This window comes from Crinia signifera, chromosome 3 (assembly GCF_055691185.1).
Source record: "Crinia signifera chromosome 3, ASM5569118v1, whole genome shotgun sequence".
NCBI lineage: Eukaryota > Metazoa > Chordata > Amphibia > Anura > Myobatrachidae > Crinia > Crinia signifera.
This window is the reverse complement of record NC_139219.1, coordinates 174671879-174696388: the sequence shown is the minus strand read 5'-3', so window position 1 is coordinate 174696388 and position 24510 is coordinate 174671879. Positions and strand designations below refer to the sequence as shown.

General features: G+C 35.7%; 1 protein-coding gene across 1 annotated transcript in view; it reads left to right on the top strand.

Annotated features, from left to right (window-relative positions):
* GRIK2 (glutamate ionotropic receptor kainate type subunit 2) overlaps window positions 1-24510 on the top strand; it is a 571469-nt gene that overhangs the window by 404320 nt on the left and 142639 nt on the right. The window contains exon 12 of the mRNA XM_083176981.1: window positions 2527-2750. Coding sequence (XP_083033107.1) covers window positions 2527-2750 — 224 coding nt within the window. The remainder of the gene's footprint in view (window positions 1-2526; window positions 2751-24510) is intronic.

The window sequence follows — 24510 nt, the reverse complement described above, 5'->3', positions numbered from 1 at the left end:
TTTCAACATTGCCTCCAATGTAGCATTTGAGTTAGTCAACATAAGGAAAACCAGCTGATTAAACTGCCAACTAAACATTAAATCTGCCCATAGAAACCTATTTGGGTTGAAATGTAGGCCATACTGTACATGTTTACAAATTTAAAAATAACACATCAATATTCAAAATGTCCATAGCCTAAAGAGGAAAACAAATTGATTAGCTACAAATACCCTTCAATGATCAAATATCAGAAGATTTTGTTATCTCAAACTTAGAATTTGACATATGATGATCTACAGTAATTCAGAGCCATTGCTTTCTTCAACTCTGCAAAACACTTTTTTTTGTTATAGCCCTTGTGTTTATTGCTGTAGATTGTAAACCTGAAAACAGGAGCCACTGTCTGTTAATATCCAGTCTCACATAATTACCATGTTTGTTCCCAGTTTTAATGTACTGTATTACAGAAAATGTTTATTCTGTATAAGTGTTAATAATAATAATAATAATAATAATAATAATAATAATAATAAAAATAATAATAATAATAATAATAATAATAATAATAATAATAAGAGAAATATCTGTATACAAGTTTTGTGTATTCTAAAGGTTGATTTAATACAAAAAAAAAAAAAACCTGTAGCTCAAAATACTGTGAGTAAAGTACAATGCTAGTAGGAATGACCTTGACATTTTCTATTAAAAAATGTTGCTGTAGGGCGTCTTACTGAAACAATAAGTATTGTCATTTTTGGTACAAAGAAAACCTGTTTTAAGTTACAAGTATCACATCATATAACATATTAAGTAAGATGGTATATTGTTACTTTTTTCTTAAGCTTTCAATATCTTTAAACTTATATATTGTATAAACATTTGTTAAAGGGATTTAGACTATAAGAATCCAAAGAGCAAAGGTTAATAGGACTTAAACCCTAGATATTTTGCACGTAGTCAGCATTGGAAATAAATATTCTGTAGTAAATGTTAAAAGCCTTTATCTTATTTTTCCCCTTTGGAAAGGGTCATACTGTGTACAGTACCATAAAAAATGTATATAAAATTGCATGTATAGCAGTAAGGCTTTATATTAAATGGCTAGGCACTGCACATAATAAAACCAATTTCCGTATGATTACTATATGCAGAGGCATATTTAAAAATAATCTGTATAAATTTGTTATTTTTTTCTTAATTGTTTATGATGTGAAAAAAACGGAAATATTTACTTTGATTGTACATTGATTAACTTAATCAGCGTGCTTATTTGACCTCCTGAATAGCAGAGTGGAGTTGCTAATAATGTATACAGTATTTCATTGTGCAGAAACTGTTATTCCTATTGCATATGAAATTCTTCCAAAGTGGAAGAAAAATGAGTAACACAAAAATGAATGGTATGGTATTATAAGGGAAAGCTTGATCATTTTAGGTTGTCTACTCACCTTGACAGAACGTATATAAGTGTGATAGATGTCACCTCAACATTCGTCATTTCCAAATTAATTTATTAAATTCTACAACATTAAATCATTCACATAGTGAAAAACTGGCATTTACAGATAAGTCTTCAAAAGCAACCAATCCATAGTGACAGCATGGTTTTCCTGCATTTATGAGATAAGTAATGGTCTAACATACAAATTTAATTAATTAATTATTTCCCTATTAGTGTGTGACTGTGTTGATTAATAGAAACTATTTCTTCTGAAAATGGTGTGTAGTGTAGTGGCACGATGATGGTCATTGGGTATAAAAGTTATTGTGTAATGCCATTATTACACTTTATGCAGTAGTTGATGTTGCACAATGTTGCAATTTTATAAAATATCATAAAAAATGCATATTTTGGACACAAAATTCAAGGAATTCTTCCAATATCAAAATATACATATATCAAATAGTATTTTTGCTTCCCATATGATGAACAGCGAAAAACATGTTTGATCTGACACAAGGAGGACATACTATTGTATCCCCAATTATTTTTAGAATGGTGAGGTAAAAAAGACACTTACTATATTACATTTTGAACTTAAATTTTTAAAACAGATATGTATACTATATTTTTTTCTTTGTTTTAAATTCTTTGTTTGAGCAACTCATCTGAGATTAGTTTGTTAAACCTATATACTCATGAGATATATATATATATATATATATATATATATATATATATATATGATATAAGATTGTAAGTCTGACATTAAAATGTTTTGTCATGGTGGGGGCTATGGTAATTTAAATTTGAAGTTGTTATAAAAAATTAGTAGTTAGCTAAATATAACTGTAACATATTTTGTTATATATTTTATTAATTTTAGACAGCAACATTTTATTTTACTTAGTTTTAAATGGAAATACTTATTTACAATTCTAGTATTCTTAATTGTTTTAGACTTCCATTGCAAGTTTTCTGTATTAGAAAAGACCTTTCACAGTGAAGCTTAGATTTGTCTGTAATTTAAGACATTTACTTCACTAAATTCTTTTCACTTAAACTAATTGATATTTTGTCTTCTTTTTATATTTGTCAACAGAAAGCTGATCTTGCAGTTGCACCACTGGCCATTACTTATGTTCGGGAGCAGGTCATTGACTTCACCAAACCATTTATGACACTTGGAATAAGTATTTTGTACCGAAAGCCTAATGGTACAAACCCAGGCGTCTTCTCCTTCCTGAATCCTCTGTCCCCTGATATATGGATGTATATTCTGCTGGCTTACTTGGGTGTCAGTTGTGTGCTCTTTGTCATAGCCAGGTAACATATCTACCTTTGTGATTGTTTGACAATTATGTTTTGCTGTCATTTATAATTGTCAAAAGTCACATGTTATATTCTTTACATTAATTATTCTTATGGTCTCTTATACAAGTTGTAATTAAGGCTCTGACTATTAATTGGTTTTGAGAGACTGGTTACTGCATATAATACTGCATATAATACTGTAACATTATAATTACATATCATTTGGTTGGACACATTGTTTGTGCTACTTATGGCATTATAGGTTACTGTGAAATTAATACAGAAAATATTTTTTGTGCTTTCAGAAGTATAAATGCTAAATATACCAGACAGGCTACATCAGCACCTTATTATTTTCTATTAACTACACTTTAATAACAATTACTATATCTAACTTTATAACCACTTTACTACATAGGGCATGAAATATAAATCATGTTTGCACTATTTTCTAATTTTATGGAGAGTAAAAAAATACATTCTTAATCGAAAAAATTGCACTGGATATTATATTTCAATACAATAGAGCACTGCATCCGTTGAATTTGCACCCAAAACCAATAATATATAACAGGTATAGGGGGGAGGAGGTTATATTTCTTTTAACTTCCATAGAAAATAATAGTGTTACATTTAAAGTATCTTAATGTTTTATTCTTAAATTTAATCAAATTGTTATTCATTTACATTACAAAAAACACTATTCTCTTTATCATTACATACAAATTAAAACTGTAATGATAATGAAACAATACAATACAAATGTAATAACAAATGTATATTTGAATAAAAGAGTAGTACGTACAGTACACATCAAACTAAGTAAAGAAAAGTATGGGAAATGAACACACTACAATTGTTTGGTATGTTAGCACCAATCGTGTTTATGTTAACAATAAACATGATTATTAAAGGTTTGTTCCACTAATTTATTTAGGAATTTTTAATGTTAGGGTAAAGGTTATGTTATTAAAATGACGAGTTATACAGAAAAAAAATATTTGGCTTTCCTGAATTTTATTTTTGTCATCCATAGGACAATAACTTTTTACATAATGATTACTATCTTAAAATATTAAAGTAATAAATAAAAATAATTACAATATTGTATAATGCAAGCACTTCAATGCAAGTCTCTGACCATAGCCCTGGAAAATCTGGCCTATCCACAAATCCATTCCTGAAAGTTAACATGATACTGCAAGTATATGAAAATCTATTAACTAATGTCTTGGTAATCAAAGGCTTTCTTCATGGTGCTACTTATTGAAAGAGCAAGCCTTGAATTCTTTTTTTTATGCACAGCACTGTAAGGTACATTTGCCAACTCTATAAAACAGCTTATCGTTTCTTGCAATGGCCCATAGCCAAAGAGCAATTTCACATATTTCTAAAATGTTTCCTTAGCTATTACAACATTATGGTGTGAACAGTTTTTAGGAAGAATAAGAGTTTCCTTAAAGTCATAAAAGAAGTAAAAAATACCAACCATCTCTCTGTGCAGGTTATGATGGTATGCTAATAAATAATACATTAACTTTGATTTAGCTCCCATGTTTATTTAATAGAATTCACAATTTATTCTGGCTGTTATTAGACTTCAGAAAATATTACCTACTTTAAACTCCAGCTCTTCATTTCCTTTCCCCAAAAGAGCAAGAGATTATAAGCCAGCTATTTAAAATGTCATACTTAAATATACAGCAGTTAAATAAACCTTAAATAATAATAGTACAGCATATGGTATGACCTCCACTAGGGCAGTATTAAGTTAACTTAAATCATATAAAAAATTGTATTTTAAGAAATCTACTCAACTCTCAACTTTAAAAAAATAATTATGTATCTGTCATTTAACATACTGTACCTACTAAAATATAAGTAAACTGTATGTTTTTTCAACCTTTTAATTTGTGCATGACTAGATGACTGGATCAGCTATTGCACAATAACACTATTTTTGTTCAGTTAGTATTTTAGAGCAAGTGATTTAATGCTTGGTTATTTAATGAAGGTGAAAATTGCTACTTATATTAAGCTTTTATTCGTTTTAAGGAGTCATAGACCTAGCATAGTTTATTATATTTATCCTGTGTTTTAACTTAAATATATGTTGTTCAAGGCTTCTGTAAGGCAGCAATGAATGAATCCCATTTTTGGTTTTACTGTTTTATACAGTATATATTTGTTCATGCTGTAGATAGTTCCTTTAAAAACAAAGTATCTTCTATTTTTTAGTGATCCCTTTAACAATACAATGCTTACTTCTAATCCTATTATTAGAATGTTTTTTTTTTCATCTTCAAACAAATGAAATACACATATGCTATTTGTAACTTTATATAAATATGTCTACTATGTTAATCTTTTTTTTCTAGTTCAATTTATTTTTTTGTCAGTGTTAGCTGCTAACATTTCTGCCTGCTCAGCTTTTGGAGTCCTCTTGTGTATTGCTCTTTCAGAGCTGATTCACAGTTAAAATAAGTAGAACAGATCAACAAATGAAGATTAAAAGACTACAGAATTCCAAGGGGAAACAAGGGCAATAGTGTAGTTTTATTTCAGCAGTCACAATGAAAGCAAAGCTTCTTTGTACAGTAATCTAAAATACACAAATAAAGATACACCATGACAATAATAATTTTACAATGATTTGACCGTATTGTTTATAGTTTATTTTTGTTGAAGGTATCATATTCTACATATGGTAGATTGCTTTGAACAATATATTTTTTAAGGATATAATATATTGATAAATGATTATTAATAAATTAGATCAAAAGATGCATATCTTATGGAAAATTTGAGTTATATTTTCTGTAAGTTTTTTTGTAGATGATATTGAGTGAGGGTGAAATGTAATAGGGTGAGAGAATCAGAAAGTCAGAAAGTGAGAGATTTGGTAAGAATATAGGGTAAACTCTAATATTGTGAGAGAATAAGAAAGTGAGAGATTTGGTAAGAAATCTTCATAATTTTTAAAGTGGCAATCATTTACACTGCAAAACCAGTTTAGTAAGGGAAAAATGAAAAAAAAAATCTCTGAGTTTTGGGTGCATTTACATATGTAAAGTACCAAGCTCTGGAACGCAATACATTCCAGAGCTTGGACCAGGCAATGCCTTCTATGCATGGCATTACTATTTGCATCTGTTAGGAATTAAATGTAATCAATTCTATTGTCCCCATGGTGAGTGTATCATACTTCACATGCACAGAAGGAGTTGTGGGTCATAAACTGATACATTTTGTGATCACATAGAAGATGTGCTTTGTAATTAAAATGCATTTTAGGTACACACTAGCATCATTAATACAGGTACTGCATGTTCCTGTAAAATATAAAGATTTATCACATCTTGGATGTAATCCATAGTACATCCCACTATGAGTAATTTTGTATCATAAAGTGGCATGTCTGGGTTGTAGATAGCCACTTAGATAACTTTTTGTTGTACAAAAACAGAGTAAATATGCATAAAAACCTATACACTTAATTTTTTTCTGAAAGCTTTATTTTATATTATATAAATAAATTATGGGCTATATCATGGGTACAGTCTATTATAGTATATAGTATATTATAGGTATAGTCTTGACACCAGAAAAAAAGTGATATTAACTTTACATCTCAGGTTATAAACTTTTCCATAAAACAACCTACATATTCCATAATGACATAACCAAAAGGTACTTATATGTTAGTTGGGCACCCACTAAGCTATTTGCTTAGTTTTATGCATCCCCTCGCGGGGCTCGCTACGCTCGCCATGCTTCGGGCTCAGTGGCTCGCTGCGCTCGCCACACTATATAATATCAGCTCCATGCCGACATGGATAGTGAGGGTATGAGCATACTTCCTATAATGGGCGCCCAACTAACATATAAGTACCGAACATAATAACATTTTCTTTTTTAAAAATCATTTCAATTAAGAGAGTCTTTTTTTGTAATACTGCATATTATATTTAACTAATATTCATTAATAGGAAGTTTATTAGAAATAAAAACGACCATAACACTAAGTAGTCTAAAAACTTGTGTCGATTTTGTCATTAATATACAGTAACCTATTAAACAACTTAAAAAAAACACATGATATTTTTAAAATTGTACTCTAAACATATGATTAAAATACGCAAACTATAGTTTTACTTTACATTTCAGCTCAAATTTACATTTCAGCTCAAATTCCCAAATATATTCTAATTTTGCAATACAGATACAATTATTGGTGAGAGCCTTATTGCATTTAAGTTGTCATTTAGAAATACAGTATATGTCTGTCAATTATATACCTGAAGGTGCGTACACACAGGGCAATATGATCGCTGGCAATATAGTAGCAATATATTACTCTGCAATCATATTGCTCAGTGTCCCTTTTTCATCTGCTATCAGAGATGGTTGCAGATGAAAATGTTACACTGCCGGGAGAAGAGGCAGTGGAAGTCGCTGGTCGGAGGAGCATGCTCCTCCGACCAGCGACCATTCAGGGGCTGAAAACGGGAGCGCGCACTCACCGATTTATTGCCAGTGCACACTCCCATCGCTGGCAATATGGTCGCTCACCGACCATATTTCCAGCGATATTTGCAATAATCACCCCCGTGTGTACGCACCTTGAGTTAAAAAATATAGTTATGTACTGAGATTCATATAAGACTTTTCTTTTTCATCATATATTATATACCTGGTTGTTACTAGTGTGCTATAATCTTATGTTTTTATTTTTCTATTTTTCTTATACTAGAAAAATAAGACTATAATAAGGTTTAGAAAATGTTAGGTCTGTGGTCAATGTGACATTTCTTTCTATAGTAAGAGATGTTTTCACCTTGCTTCAAATACTTCAAATAATACAGTATATGTAGGAGCAAGGAGCAGGTATGAAGGAGTCATTAACTACAAGTAGTAAATAAAGGGCACTCTATCTTCAGCTTTTCTAGAAAGGTCCTTTCTTAAAACACACATTTATTGACCATTTTTGTAAACAAATTTTATCTGGTAATAGTAAAAATGCATACAATAAAAAAAAACCTCTATAGTACAGCTTAGTTTAAGGGAACTTTTCCAAGATTGGTGCTTTCCTTTAAAGAAATGCACTTATTTTTAACATAGGCCATTTAGCTTTATTATAATTACTTCTTATTTTAAATACATGTTTGGTTTGTGCTTTTGAAGTTCTAAGCAGTCTAAAGAATTAAACTAATTATTTACGGTATTTTCATTATTTTGCTATTTTTACATGAATATATTCAAGCATGATAAACAGAAAAAGGATAGTCTAGAGAAAGGCCATTTGGAGTCTTTGCTAACAGTCATTTAGTTGCAGCATAACTACAGTATAAGTACATGTATGCACATTTACATGTTCAGAAACAATTCAGTATCTAGCATTTTTCTACGCCTGTCATTCTCATGTGACTTTTAATGTACATTGAAGGGCAGATGTGAATTATTATACTGCCTACATTTAATACCTGATTTGTTCATTGCTACAGAACTCATTTGCCCTAATATTTGCCTAGTCACTTCCAGCAACTTATACAAGTAGAAAAATATACATATTGTAGGTTAACTATGCACATTGTGTTGAAATAGGGCTCATAGAAAATATTATGCACATAGTAAAATAGAAATGGAAGTATATATATTTTATTCACAGCTTTAAATTATAATGTTGTTTTTAATTTACAAACAAGTGTGTACAACATATTATATCCATGTGTTACCTGACAAATATTTGGTTACATAAAATTAGAAGATACAACAGTACAATTAATGTTAGTGTAGATTTAAATTGTATGGATTTATGTCCTAGTGCTTTTTCACAGGTCACAGAAATTGAAGCATTGTTCATAATACATATGTTCTCCTAATAAACACCCTAATACAACTAATAATATCCCATTTATTCAGAATTTGTCTATACTGATCTATAGCTACTGTATATCATTTGATATAATTTATAATATTAATTCCAAATCTAATGTAAAGAAAAATTGTGGTGCAGATCGAGATCTGATGTCATCACAACTGTTTTCATTTTAAACAATAATGCATTATTAACAGAAACAAAGTTTGGCCCTGCTGAAACTCTCTAGGTATATATAACTCTTGCAGTTGTATTCCGGTTTCATAATATGAACTAAACATATACTTTGATGCTGCCCATAAGATGCACCACACGTTGTACCATAACAATGTTTCATACTTCGTAGAAGAACACTATAGTAGCAGCTGTCTACTATTAATACTTTTTTCCTGCCTTTAATAGAACGATATTATAAACAATACCTTTTTATAACTATGCAGTGCTATTTCTGCTTTTGACTCCAATATGCCTTGCAATATGTTTTCCACTTATATGTATGTGCTGACAATATTTGAAGCAAGGATGAAAAAACGTAATGTTTGTTACTGGCATTTTCAATTTTGTAATGAGGAAAGGGCAACAACTGTCATCTAAGTTGGTTCAGAATATGCATCAAAGCATTTTATCATCTATAATGAAGATGTGGGTAAGTCAAAACATTGTTTAAAGACTTAATGAAGTTTGAGTGTATTAGACGAACCTGATTAATAATGTTGAGTTGAACCATTACAGTATTATTAATTAAAAATAATAATGTTAAGGTAAGTAGTAGTTGTATAAGTATATATATGTATATATTGCATGTGTATTTTTTATTTTATGTTGATACAGATGCATTATATTCCTATATACACAAACACACGTTACTATATAACATAAGTCTAGCCATTGCGTGCAATGAAAAACTCACCACAAGCATATTATAAAATGTAATGTGTATAGTGAACAAGAAGGCCTGAGCTCAATTTTCAAATAGAAAACATGCTTAGGTTCAGGTTTATGAACACATTCTGGCCCTTATTCTAAATCGGACGGTACGGCCCGCGTGCGGCCGTACCGCCGATGTTTTTAGTCTGCACATGCGCAGAGGTCAATCTGCGCATGTGCAGCCCCATTCGCCGCAGACGTATTTCGTCCGCCGCAAAGGGGGCGTATAGGGGCGTGAGGGGCTTCATACCCTCATTTCCCTATGTATACGCCCCGCGTTTCATGGGCGTTCCCATGCAAACGCGGGGCGTATGCATGCTTATCAGGGCATGACGCCACTGATGGGGGCGGAAAGCTGACGTCGCCGGATGTCAGCTCTCAGCCCCCATACAAGCTATCACACGGACGATTGTCCGTGTGGTCTCAGCTTGCGGGAGCTGCTGTGGCGTGCGGCCCTGCCTTCGATGGTCGACGACCATCGAATGCAGGGGGCAGCTCCCACCATGGTGGAGGCGTACGCCCCACCATTTTTATGCGGATCGCCAGCCGTCCGTGTACGGACGGCCGTGGCGATCCGTCTCGTGGGCGGGGATTGGTTTGTGCGGCCGGAGCACCGTGTGCGGCTCCGGCCGCACCAACCAGAATAAGGGCCACTGCTTGGATTAAAAACTTGCATGGTGTAAATTGTGGGACAAACAATTTGTGAGATAAAAATTGCCAAAGGATAACTAAATATGTTTTAATAATCTGGGACTGCTATAGAATCAACATTTTATTTCAATTAGTGAGTTAGTATTATCACTATAATTATAATTATAATATTAAGTCCCAAACAACCAAACCAAATATAGCTAGTGATAAACTGCATAGACACAGGATAATATTAAATGGTTAATGTTTCTCTTATTTAGAAAGTGATGCTCATAATTTGCACTACTATTAGAAACTGTTGGTATATTTTGAGTTATCTATTTTTCTTGGTTCCATGTTCTATCAATGAATTTACTGTCTAAAAAATGACCACCAAATATTACTCTTTTAAAATACTGTCATCATTTAAATAATTTAAAGAATTGCAGTTTCATGCCAACGACTTTGTTATTTCTGTTGCATATGTTCTTTGAAATACTAGGAATTTTACTCTGTATTAAGTTCCAAAATAAAGTTTTAAAATAAAAAAAGTATATTAAGCCTGCACTTAACTCATACAGTAAAGATTGAAAACGTAAGAAAATAGTGGGTCATTTGCCTCTCATAGAATTAAATGTTCATATTTTTAAAACATGTTTGAATTAATTTAAAAGGTAGAATATTTAAAATATAAAATATACAAATTAGCCAGTTTGCATACCTCTTAAATACATATACTGCATATCTTGGCATCAGGTTATGATAGTGTACTTCACAACCTATTCAGTTATTGGCCAATTACAATTGGCCAGATTAACAATGCAATGTGGTGGATGGATCTGCAACTCCAAACCTCCACATAACAATAAGCCCTTCATCATGACATAATGATTATCACCAGATAGACACCAGCTGGCTATATGGTTAGCCATAAATTTCAATTTTATACACAATTATATTTTTGTACTTTAACATATTTAGGGAGACATTGGGGCATATAGAGCATGGGTAATATATATGTGTATGTCCAGAAAGAAGGCACTCCAACAAGTTAAATAAACATCTGTGTGAGTCCATCTTTGTTCATTATACATTGGATTTAGGGATGCCAATCCCGGGGCATTTTTTCAATCCCGGGATCCAGGATTGAAAAATGCTCAATCCCGGGATTCCCGGGATCCCGGGATAGGCACCCTTAGTTTGCAGGCATGTGCCCAATACCCACCCCACACCGGCCGACCAGCAGATTTACTTAAAATGACAGGCGGGCGGCCAGGAGTGGAGTGAGTTCCGAGGTGCATGGTGCCGTCGGGCTCCTGCACCTCCTCATCAGCACTGCAGTGGGAGGAAGGCGCAGGTGAAGGTGTGGGCGGGCCAGTGTCAGTGAAGGGGTGGGCGGGCCGGTGCAGGAGAAGAGGTGGTGGGTGGGCGGCCAGGACACTGACACTGACAGCAGTGTGGGCAGCATGCGTGGCCTGCGCAGCATGACCATCACGCTGCGCAGGCTGCACGCAGGGGTCAGGAACAGCCGGGCAGCATCTGAGCGAGTGCTCAGACGCTGCCCGGTATTAGACTGCGCATGCGCAGTCTAATACCGAAATCCCAGGATTGGATACTCCAATCCCGGGATTGAAATCCCAGACTTTTTAGGGCCAAATCCCGGGATCCCGCCGATCCCGATCCCGGGATTGGCAACCCTAATTGGATTGTACTCAGATGATGGGGGTGAGGTTCCAAAAGTACTTGGTTTTGATTCTATGAATACACGGATGTTTATTTAACTTGTTGGAGTGCCTTCTTTGTGAACTTATTTGTACTTATTTTGGAACAAACCAACCCTGATTATTTGCTTTTACACTGATTCACTTTGTACACAGATTCATACTATTCTGATCTTAAAATGGTAACACCCTCTTTACCTTACTGACAATGGAGAAAGATAAGTAAATAGTGACCCGCACTGAAGTCTAGAGGCAGAAAAATATTTATGTGTGTTTGTTGGGTGGTTTTTCAGAGTTATAACTGACATTTTTAGAGACACTCTCTATGTGGGTCACTCATTGAGATGCAAGATGTGATGCATCCCGAGTTCTAAGTATTAATGGGAGCAAAACAAGAAAAAGGAACTCCGTTGGGGTGCACGCTTAATTCCAAGAAAATTGATTAAGTTATTTGTAATTAAAACAATTTTTATTGATCCTTAGTTAAAATATATAACCCCATATAGGAACTTAACATGCCTTATATGTGCCTTATGTGAATATGGGTATCCTGCAAAAATATGAGGCAAATAATATAACCAATAAGTATTACTTACTGGATATAGTGACTACTCTTAGAAAGATATAGCAGAGGGTGTAAGTACTGAATATTCCTAATGCCATGCCACAAATATTGCCAAAAATTTATAGACATATATGTGTGCATGGTAGTGATGTCCTCTTAGTAATACATAATTAATACCAAGTGGGAATCGTTTATAAGGATATATGATGGTCCTTTTTCATATTTTTTTGCAACAGAGTAATCACTATATCCAGTGAGTAATCCTTGGTAATATTATTTTGCCTCATATTTCCGCAGGATACCCATATTCATAAATAACTTCCTATATTGGGTTATATATTTTAACTAAGTCTCAATAAAAATTATGTTGTAATAACAAATAAGTGGTATCAAATTTATTGGAATTAAGAGTGGACCTCATCTGAGTTCCCCTTAGTTGTTTTGCTCCAAATCTTTGACAATGATAAGACCAAAACAATACAAGCAAATGTTGTATACTGGCACAGGAATCCTTACACCAATATTCCCCAGAATCCAACCAGCCAGAATCCCAAATATAAGTATGGTGGAGAAGGTTAGGGTTAAACTGTGGGGAGTAAAGAAGGTTAGGCATTATGGAGAGGGTTAATGTACAGAAGGGGAGTGCTGGGGTTAGGTTGCAGAAGGGTTGGGATTAGGTTGCAGAAATGCTGGGTTAGGGTTAGTCTGTGAGTAAGTAATGTTAGGTGTAGGCCTAGCTTACCTTGATGCTGCTGTTAATATTCTGGCAATCAGTGTCTTCACTATTGTGAACCCAAGCCCTATTGGGAGGTTCTGTAATAAAGGTACATGGTTTAGGTCAATTTGAGTGTTGTTTGTCTATATCTGGAAATAGAAAGATCTGGAAATAGATAGGGTCTTATTTGTACCCATATTTAAATTACCTTGTTAGTAAATATGCAAAACATTTCCACTTGTACATGAGCAGTAAGAAGACCTAAAGTCCACCAGTTACTGATTCCTTCCAAATGATATGGGGCATTCAGTATAAAAATGAAGGCAATTGTACATGTGAAGTCAAGTAATTAAAAAGTGGAATAGCTCTAGGGATATTTTTTTTATACACTATATGTAAACTGCACAATTGTTATTCCATTTTCTTATTCAAACAATAAGACATATATCCTGTAGAAGTGCACAAATATGTTTACCATAATTGAAAACCAAATGAGTATATTTTAATGCACTTGGAAAAGAAATGTTGAGTATTTATAGCACATAAATAAACTCTACGACATCCAAAGGATTACATAGTGGTTTTATACGGCACATTTCCAGAGTAAAGAAAGGAAATCGCTCATTCTTTGAGACTCCCAAGAGATTTAGTAGCAGAACATAGCAAAAACAGTGGCAGAATATTGATTGTTCTTGTTTAACCTGATGATGCTGTTAATTATTAACCTTTCCACCTCATTTTGTTCGCTTAAAAGCTGGCAGGAACTGGAACTTTAGATTAGATAACACTAACTGACTGACATTTAGTGTCAGAACAAAGACCTAACATCCACTTTCACAGAAAGAGCACTGATTACATAAACAAATATGTTAGTTTATTACAAAGTCGTATTACTTTTGCATTGTGTAAATATATAGTATAATTCAAGACTCATTAAGCTAGATTTATTCTGTATATTTAAATCATACATTGTAATAAATGTCGTCCTTCGTTATCTGATAATGTACAAATTGAAGTGACATATAAGTGGATTAATCATCTGGCAAAAAAACAAACATAAATTAATCAATACTGTATGTATTTCAAATAGAGAGAATTAAGGTATATAAGATAGTTTTCAATAAGTACAAAAAGTTTTACTTACAGTGAGCTTCTGTTCACAACTCAAGAGGATGTGTGCAGCAACCACCGTAATTGCAAATGAATAGCTTTGGGAAATTTAAGAAGCCAATGGTTAGCCCATCAGCTAAACAAATGTGCCACTTATGCCTCACACACATGGGGCGACAGTAGCAGTGTGCTGAGCGATCTAGTTTAGCACAGATCGCTCAGCTCACAGCGAAGAACCGGCAATATGTGCTGAGCTATCTGTCATGGACAGTATTCTCTGGTGAGAGAACAATAGCAATGATTAGATTTATACTGCAAGCAATATCAATATAATCGGACAATGGTGACATGCAGGAATGCACATCAGCATTGCTTGGCAGGGGTATACACATGAATCAAGCCATGCCTCATTTTAAAGCAATCTAGTTATTATAGAATAGTAGAACAGTCCCATCAATATTAAGATATCTTATTTTCATTCTGTTTAAATGTCCTTTGGCTATAAAAATAGCTTTTATTGTTGCTCCATTCATGCTAACTAATCTTATTTTTAGATAATTGTGAACCTGAGAACTACACATTTGAAAAAAAAAATGATACAGAAGTAAGGTAGTACTTCTATGTCAAAAATGATGACAGTCTTAATGTTGACATTCATTGTGTCTACATGTGACATGGTCATAATGTGGGGCAGTACGGATGGTGTAATGGTTGCATTACTGACTCACAGCACTGAGGTCATGGGTTCGATTCCTGCCATGCCTCTAACTGTGCGGAGTTTGAATATTCTCCCCGTACTTGCGTGGGTTTCCTCCGGGTATTATTATTATTATTATAATTTTTTTTATAAGGCGCCACAAGTGTTTCGCAGCGCCGTACAAAGGAACAATACAGGGAGACAAAACTTGGCATAACATTGAATAAATAACAAAAATACAGTACAAATAAAGAGCACCACCGTTCAATACACATTACAGCTTAAATGTAAGTAGTGAGGACCCAATCAACATACAACTAGAGGCTTGAGGCCAATGATGGAGATGAGTATGAAGATGGTCACTGAGTGTTGGAGTAAAGGAGAGCTGTGAGTGAAATGTGAAGAGAAGTGGGCTTTGACAACAGGAGGGAAGACGGCCCTACTCGGAGGAGCTTACAATCTAGTAGGAAGGGGAGACAGACAGATTACAAGAGGTAATAAACAGGAAGAAAAAAGGACTGTTGTCTAGGGAACGCACCTGGACAAAAAAATCAATCACACAAAACTCAACTTTTAATGAGCTATATTGTCAAAAGGTCCCACTACACAACATGGTGGGAAGCCGCAGCGAATCCAAAGAGGCCAAAATCATACGCACAAACATATACACACAGACGGTGTCCAGGTGACAAAGAACTGAGGAAAAAGTGATCCCAAAAAGATCTTGACTGGAGAATGTCAGTCCCATCCACCAAGCAGACCCCCAATGTGTGGAGAAAACAATCCACTTATTGTCCAGAGGATGTTGCCATTCTACAAATACCTCTGACAATAAAAATTCCCGCGCTTGGCACCCAAAATGTGCCCCCACCACTAGGTCACTGACACCCTGGTTGACTCCCAGCCAATCCGCCAAAGAGTCATGGGCACCCCAAATGCATGAGGCCCAGGGGTAGATGTACACTGGTCCCCTATGCCATGCTCAAAAAACATTCCCAGACAGACACAGTCACCCACAATTGGCACCGTGGTTGTCAGGTAGGCATCCAACAGATACGATGCAGACAACTCCGGCTGCATACCCAATTAGATACCAGGTCAGCTGGGACACCGTCCGTCATCCACAAAAAGAGAGCACAACATCAAGTTGCCTCCTGATCAGCACCCTGCACTCAGGAAAAAGGATCGCCGATTGCCACGTTCAAACACCGACAACTGGACACAGTCACCCAAATTGGGGACCGGGTGGCCCCAACAACTCTGGCAATAGTTGCCTCCATTGCTGCCACCTATCAACTACCACATGAGCAGATCTGGGAAAAACCCTGCTCAGTACAAGCCCGAACACCTTCGCAGGCAAGGGTGCCCTCCGCTGCTCACACCAGGAACACAGCATGAGAATCCCCAGAAACCGGGTACTACGGTTTCCTCCCACAATCCAAAAATATACTGGTAGGCTTTCTGGCTCCCAACAAATTAACCCTAGAATGTCTCTGTGTGTGTGTACATGTGGTAGGGAACATAGATTGTAAGCTCCACAGGGGCAGGGACTGATGTGAATGTTCAAATATTCTCTGTAAAGCACTGTGGAATATGTATGCGCTATATAAGAAACTGTTAATAAATAATAAATAAATAAATTTACCATGTCAACAGTCTTCAACAGTCTTCAACTTGTTAGAATGTCAATATTTAGTCTTGTTGAACCAGTGTTGACTTATCTTCTCTTAGTGGCTCCAGCAGAATTGTCCAGATCCCAGGAGTCATAGCACCATAACTTCCTGGTCAGACCTCTCAGTGGTCATTTCTCAATGCCTCTCAGCATTTAAAAAAATGGCAGCATTAATGTATTGGCACTATGCTCGTCGCCATTGTTTTTATAGACCTTTGACTACAATTGAATAAGAATACATGTACAAAGATTTAATTATTGCACTTAGTTATGGAATGAATGTAACATTGAGCCATTGGAGCCCCATTGACATAATTTTATGTCTGCAAGGATTTGCATTATTCTACTGAATTTCTGAATTCTGTGTAGACATGTATAACAAAGGGAAATGTTTATCAATAGGTCAAGGGAGACAGGTATGGGTATTATTATTATTATTATTATTACTAATATTATTATTATTATTATTATTAGTAGTAGTAGTAGTAGTAGTAGTAGTAGTAGTAGTAGTAGTAGTAGTAGAAGTTGTTGCTGTTGTTACTATAGCACTGTAACACACCATTAGGGTGTTTGTGTTTTCAATTTAGGACACTTATAGCTTATATTTAATTGATGTTAATAGCATAAATGGAGCAGCAGATCATTGTTTGGCCACAGTTATTATATAAATAGATAGATGGATAGATAGAATAATTAGATCTATATCCCTAAGAATTTTTTTCTATCTATTTACTATCTATATACTTGCCAAAAAAATAATCAACATTCACATAATGCTTATATAATAACTTATATTTTCAGAAATTGTCAAAGAAATAAAATATAATAATAATAATAAAAATAATAATAATAATAACGTGAATGTGTTAGAATACAACCTTGTCAGCATTTTAGTCCACACAGTGAAAATTGAAAATAAAACCTATTTCATATATTTTCCTGATTGTATCTAATTTATACAATGCTAATATAGTGCATCACATGCAACAACAAGTCTATTACCAGATAGCCTAGTGATATATTGTATGTTCAAGAATTCATAACATATTTTATGTACAATCTATTTTCCTGATTTGCTTTCCAATAGCTAATCTAGGAGCATTTGTTAGTTTTTTTAGAAGGAAAGTGTACAGAAAAACGTACAGATATGAAAAATGATTGTATTCTTTTATATTTTAGTTTCTCCTAGCTTGATTATGGACCTTATTCTGGTTGATTCACAAGGCTGTGAATGCGAAACCTTGCGAGTCCATCAGATGCTGCGAATGACGATACTCATGCCCCCTTGCACGCCGCATTCATATGCATGGACTGCAAATGGATGTTTAAAATTAACATTCATTCGCAAGCTGTGCGGAAACACCCAGATCTATGGTTACTGTGCATGAGCATTCAGAAAGACGTGGGCAGGCAGCTGACATCCGGTGATGTCAGCTGCCCGCCCCAGGTGCCCACGTCACTGAGCAATTTCCATGGGAATGCCCAGCCTTTTCATGGGGATAGCCATGAAATGCTGGGGATTCCCATGGGCGCGACTATCAGCTGCAACTCTCCATGCCCCCCAGCCAGCAAACAGTCTGTTAGCCATGGCCGCATGCACCCGTCGTATGCACATGCACAGAAATGTGGCTGCGCAAAACGGCGATCCCCATGCAAACGTCCTTGCGAAAGGACCAGAATAACCCCCTATATGCCAAACTAAATGTAACATAAATGCAAAACAACCTTTCCAACTCATAGAACAACACTTTAATTTGGATGATTTCTGACATATTCAATTTGAATGTAATTGCAAATAAAGTAATACATGAAGATAAAGATTGAAAGAAAATAATAATACATAATACAGTCATTAATTTGGACAAACAATGAAATACATATGTGACCAATGGCAGATTGAGATGAAAAACTAGCCTGAGAAATTTCTGGAAGTAGCCAGAATGGCGGTTGGTGATACTTCCTCCTCATACTTCCTAACGTGGCATCCCTTCCTGAAATTGGGTCAGTGAATTTATGCTAATGCCACTACAAAGCTCTTCCTTAGTGTACACCTGTGTGTCCAAATGTGCAAGGACTGAGAAGCCCCCTGTCAACATCTACAGACCTGCAAAACATCTTGGTACACTATAAATTGCAACATCTGACAGATGCAGATCATCTATCTGAATGTAGCATCCAATGTGAGCAATTCATTGGGGTGCAGGACCCCTCCCCGACAGTCGGGATTCCAACAGTCATTCCTCCGATGTCGGAATCCTGACTGCTCCCTCATGGGGGTCCATGACCCCCATAGAGGGAGAATAAAATAGGTGGCGAGCGCAGCGTGGCGAGCGCAGCTAGCCCACAAGGGGCTTCATTGCACTCCCCACGCTGTGCAGTCGGGATTCTAATGACTGTCGGAATCCCGACTGTTGGGCTAATATACCACACCCATTCATTGTATCTTCAGGCAACCGCTTTTGGCTACATGCCTAACAAATAGTATGCTACATCTGAATCTGGTAAGGGCCATGTCACTCCCCATTAGACTGAACACAGGTCCTTGTCCCTCCACAGTTGCAGTGATATATGAGGAAAATACAAATTACTGTACACAGGTATGTCTAAATTGATATTCATACTTTCAAAAGGTTGATAGGTAAATCAATATAATAATATGTTACTAAAATATATTAATATATTAAAAATAAGTAACCACAACTCAGACACATGATTGTATTAAAATAAAATACACATAGGTTTTAATTGTGGATTGCAATCCAAATATCATCATCTAATTCAAATTGTTTACCAAACTGAAATGTATTCCAAGGGAATTTTTGAGTTAATCCACAGAAAATTATTTTGATGACATATTTTAAATGTGTCAAGCAGAGTTTAAACACTGTACAAATGCACGTAAATAATAAAAGTATATATACACAGTAAAAATGGCTATGAACACATACTTAGGATGATTATTATTTTATTACATTTATTTTTAATATTCATTTACACAGATTTTTATTCAAAACACAATTCATATACATTGTTTAAATACCAGTCAGCAATGGCCTTTAACCCTTTCATGTCCAACGCCTAGTCAGGCCCAACAGCCCTTGCGCTAGTAGCAGATCCAATGGCGAGTCACTTTAAAATAAGAACACTAACATCGTTCAACATTTAATGTAGACCCTTTTTGATTTAAAAAAAAATTACAATTAATTTAAGCATTTAAATCAGACTGTTTGAAATTCAAAACAAAAGCTTTGGATTGCAAAGGGCTAAGTAGCGGAAATATTGTATAGAATAAAGGAGTAAACTTTCAATGTTTTGACACTTTAGCCAAAGCATACTGTATGCTATAGTTCACTGCTCAATATTTCATGACATGCTACAACTAAATACATTCAATCATGACATTTTCTGCACTGGAACTTTACATTATGTATGTATATATATATATATATATATATATATATATATATATATATTACCAACATATCAGATCACATTTGTCTTATAATATAGTACAGTCTAATGACCTTCACAAAAGCCTTAATTTCAATCATCCAACACAAGGAAAGAGAATGTTATTTTTTGTTTCTTACATGGTTTTCATTTTACAGGTACAAAACATGCCTTAGGGCAAAAGACAAATATGTCAGTCTATCAAAATATGACATTTTCTCTAACCTTGACTTATAGTAGTTGTTGAGTTTATTTTTACCGTTTTTTTATCTATATCTTCATAATTAGTCTTCACGAAAAGGAACACCTATCCAGTGTGAGTAACTTTCACAGCACAGATATATTATGCCACTCAGCCTCTTTTGTTCCATGTATCCTGGTTTATATTGCCGCACACAGAGTTTTAAGGCTGATGTCTTTTCCAAAGGTCTTTTTTACAGTAAATGATAAGCGGGCCAGGACATATCAGGCTTTCCAAAAGTTGTCCATGAAACTCACTGGAAAAAGCTTTACTTCCTGGGGAAATATATATAGAAATACATATATACTGTATAGGTAATTACAAATTAATAGTTACCAATCCATTCATCATACACACTTACATGTTATAAACCAGTGATGGCTAACCTTGACACTCCAGCTGTTGTTAAACTACACATCCCAGCAGGCTCTTCTACAGTTTTACTATTTGGCCATGCTAAAACTGATGCAGGGCATGCTGGGATGTGTAGTTCTACAACAGCTGGAGTGTCAAGGTTAGCCATCACTGTTATAAACAATTACCTATTACAATAAGAAGGATGAACAAGACAAAAATACCTCTTATACCAAAGAGGTATCTGAGTCCTATTGTAGGCACCTAAATAATTTTAGTTTTACAGTCAATTTTACAGTGTTTTTGGAGATTATATAAGGACAGAGAAAAAGGGATGCATTATCCTTCTATTCAAAATGACCATAGGCATTACCCCGGTGCATTATCATACACAAAACATTACTTAGAGGCAAGGCAGAGCAGAGGTGCCCGGTATTTAATTGTTGGTGGTGTTGTCCATTACCACCCCCTTATGCGTTATGATCCATTCTTATATACCTATCGTTTATCTCGTACAAGTCTAATTTCAACCATGTATCAATTTTTCTAGTATACTTTGGCATATTTCATACATTTGTACCTTCAGTGCCAAAAACTAAAACTGCAAAGCAATATATATATATATATATATATATATATATGTATATTTATTTATATATATATATATATATATATATATATATATACAGTGGGTTTTCAGCCCGGCACTCCCTGGAATGGGATAACTTCAGCCTGGGTGCCCTCCGGAGTAACAGTATATCGTGCGATGCAAATGCAAGCAGCGGCACTCCCAGGACTTTTCAAAAAACTTTAATGTGATCCCGACGTTTCGGGGAACTGGGTCCCAGGGTCCCAGTTCCAGGGTCCCAGTTCCCCGAAACGTCGGGATCACATTAAAGTTTTTTGAAAAGTCCTGGGAGTGCCGCTGCATGCATTTGCATCGCACGATATATATATAGATATATATATATATATATATATATATATATATATAAACACAAGGGGCCCAGCACTCACTGCAACAAACTAACTCACCTTAACATTCAAATAATCATTTAATTAAATAAATAATGGGGTTTTAGTTCATGAATTGATCAATGCATTTAAGCTTGCAGCCCATCGCCAAGGGACCCCATTTTACTGTAAGTCCTACACTAACAACTGGTTTTCATGGGAACCTGGCCACTGCTTTCACATCATAGCTAAAATGAACATGTGTTTTTTTTCTGGGTTAATGCTCAACTGCCATGTACCTTATGACTTTAAAAGGTGAGACAATCCCAAACACAGCACCTGAATAAGTATTAAAGGGGCAGCTGTCACAAGTTTCAGGTAAATGAGCTTATCTAGGGTGCATAAGAAAGCTATGATCACAGTAACAGAGGTTAATTAAAAATCAACCCAAATATACAGATGCAGCGGAATTAATCTTTGCAGGGGATAGCGATGGCGACGTCCCCTTCCGACGGTGCTGCCCTTGGTTGCCCGGTGCCCACACCGGGCGACCGCACCCCCCGCAGTGCCCTCGGGTCCCCCCCAGCCCCCTCGAGCGGGAGGCGGACAGTATTGCGTCCGCCTCGCTGCCCAGCCGCCCGGATACTGAGACGCGCGTGCGCGGGGGACGCACACGCGTCTTAGTCAGTTGGAGCGCCGTGTTGCTGCCGGATCGCCAGCAGCATGCTGCTGGCGATTTGCCAGCAACAGTAAGGCCGGATTCATCTGTATAGATACAGAAGTACCAACACACTCGCCATTCCTAAGAATGAGGTGCAAACAGCACCCACTTCCCAGGATGATAACCATCGTGAGAATGGTGCGGCGTCCTATCCTGAGGTCTTCCGACTACAGCGTAGTGGCGGCTGTTCCATGCACATGTTGTCCGGGCTTTGACTGTGTACTTATTGGCTGTAAAGCATATATTCTTTTACTTCAATGTATGTGAGCTTTATTACATAGTAAAAGTGTTGCTTTTCATTTGCTCATTGGTGCGTTTCCTATGGATCAGTGGCGTGATCCTTGAAAGAGACACAGAGTTGTGGGTTCACAGAGTTGTGGGTTCATCTTGCTACAATAAGGACTTTGTGCTGGGTACATTGTGTTAGTATATATATATATATATATGGAAGAACGGGGGGTGTCCAGAGTGCGCTTCCAGTAGTACCACCTAGCCAATATGGGTATAAAGTCCCAACTTTATGTGATCCTGCCGTCACTTATATCCAAACGGAGTGTTCATAAGCTTCAAAATAACACCGAAGACTTCGAATTTTAAAAGATGGTTCTTTATTAGAAGCCCAACGCGTTTCGTCTACACGACTTCATCAGGGGCAATGGCTAAAAAGTGGTACAGAGAAAGGAATGTTGGCAAACATTCTATACAATATGGAATCTGGATTTATAAATTTCAAATTTCACATGATTTGTACATACCATGGCCTGGTGTGGCCAGAAATCCAGATAGAGGTGAACAAATGGAAATATCCTTTTACATATACAGTTAAAATCTGAAATAATGTAATTACATATCGAATTAATAAAAAATAATTTAAAAAACAACATAGAGGAGCAAGCAATCGAAGATGAAAAGAAGACACATACCGGTATTGGTAGGTATGGGAGATAAGCGCCAAAAGGGATAAATCTCCAAAAATAGCTCCTTGAGAGGAGATAAAAATCCTACAGATAGTAAATATTAGTGGGTTAGTCCACACATAAGGGGAGACAACCCAATTAATGCATGAGTTCTCGCAGTAGGAGGTACATACCACGGGGGTGGAATCCAAGGTATACGACTGGAGGGAATGTCTTCCTCTCTCACAGTCAGCCAGATAAAAGCAGATATAGAGTGATCCTGGAATAGTAATTCATGGATAAATAATCAGCCTTAAAGGCATATTCCAAGTTCTTATGACGAATAAAATGGGGGCGTTAGTATGTAAATTTATAAACGTAAAACGTCATCCAAAATATAAAATAATGGAGGGGGTGGCATGTAAATTCATGGACATAGAAACATCTTCCAGAAAGGGGCAATATATAGGAAGTCCATAATAATAAAGTATTACCGTATAAATGTCTGGCAAGGTAATATAAATAAATCAAAATCCATACAATAAAGTTCTGCCATAAAAATAAACATAGTAGTTTTTAATACATATTCCATGGGAATGGTAGATGAAAAGACACAGCTTCCCATAATAGGGCTTCAGATTCTATAGCTAGACTAAAAAGAGTCCATAATAAATTCATGTTATAATACGGACATCAATGATAAATTACATTTGACAGTTTAAAGTTCAAAGAGTGAGTATAAGTAAACTATACATGGGAAACACATTCAGAAATGGACATGTACACTCAAAATGTTACACTCACCACAGCAAGAAAATATAGGTGCTTACTCCACTGCAGACCAGGATGAACTGAGTGGACATATGCAGCCTTTTTATAGGAGAAGGGTTAGAACCCTATTTCCGGTTTGGGAATAATCCCTATGGGACTCTCTAGCAATAATGTAGGTACAATACACCTACCAAATATACAGAGACCTAGGTTAGTGTGAGAGGTAATAGTCAAATCAAACTAGAGCTGAAACGAAAATAAAATCAGTTTAATAGAGACGAACGCGCTAATTGGAACGCATAACCAGTCTGTATGCGTTCCACCGGTCAAAGCCGGATGCGGAAGTAAGGTGTACTGTATGGTGGCCGAAATAGACGAATGGAACGCAGACCCTTACCGTCTGCGTTCCAATCCAGAGGCGGAGCTGGATGGCCGGACGAAAGATCTCAGCAACACCGCCGGATAAGCGG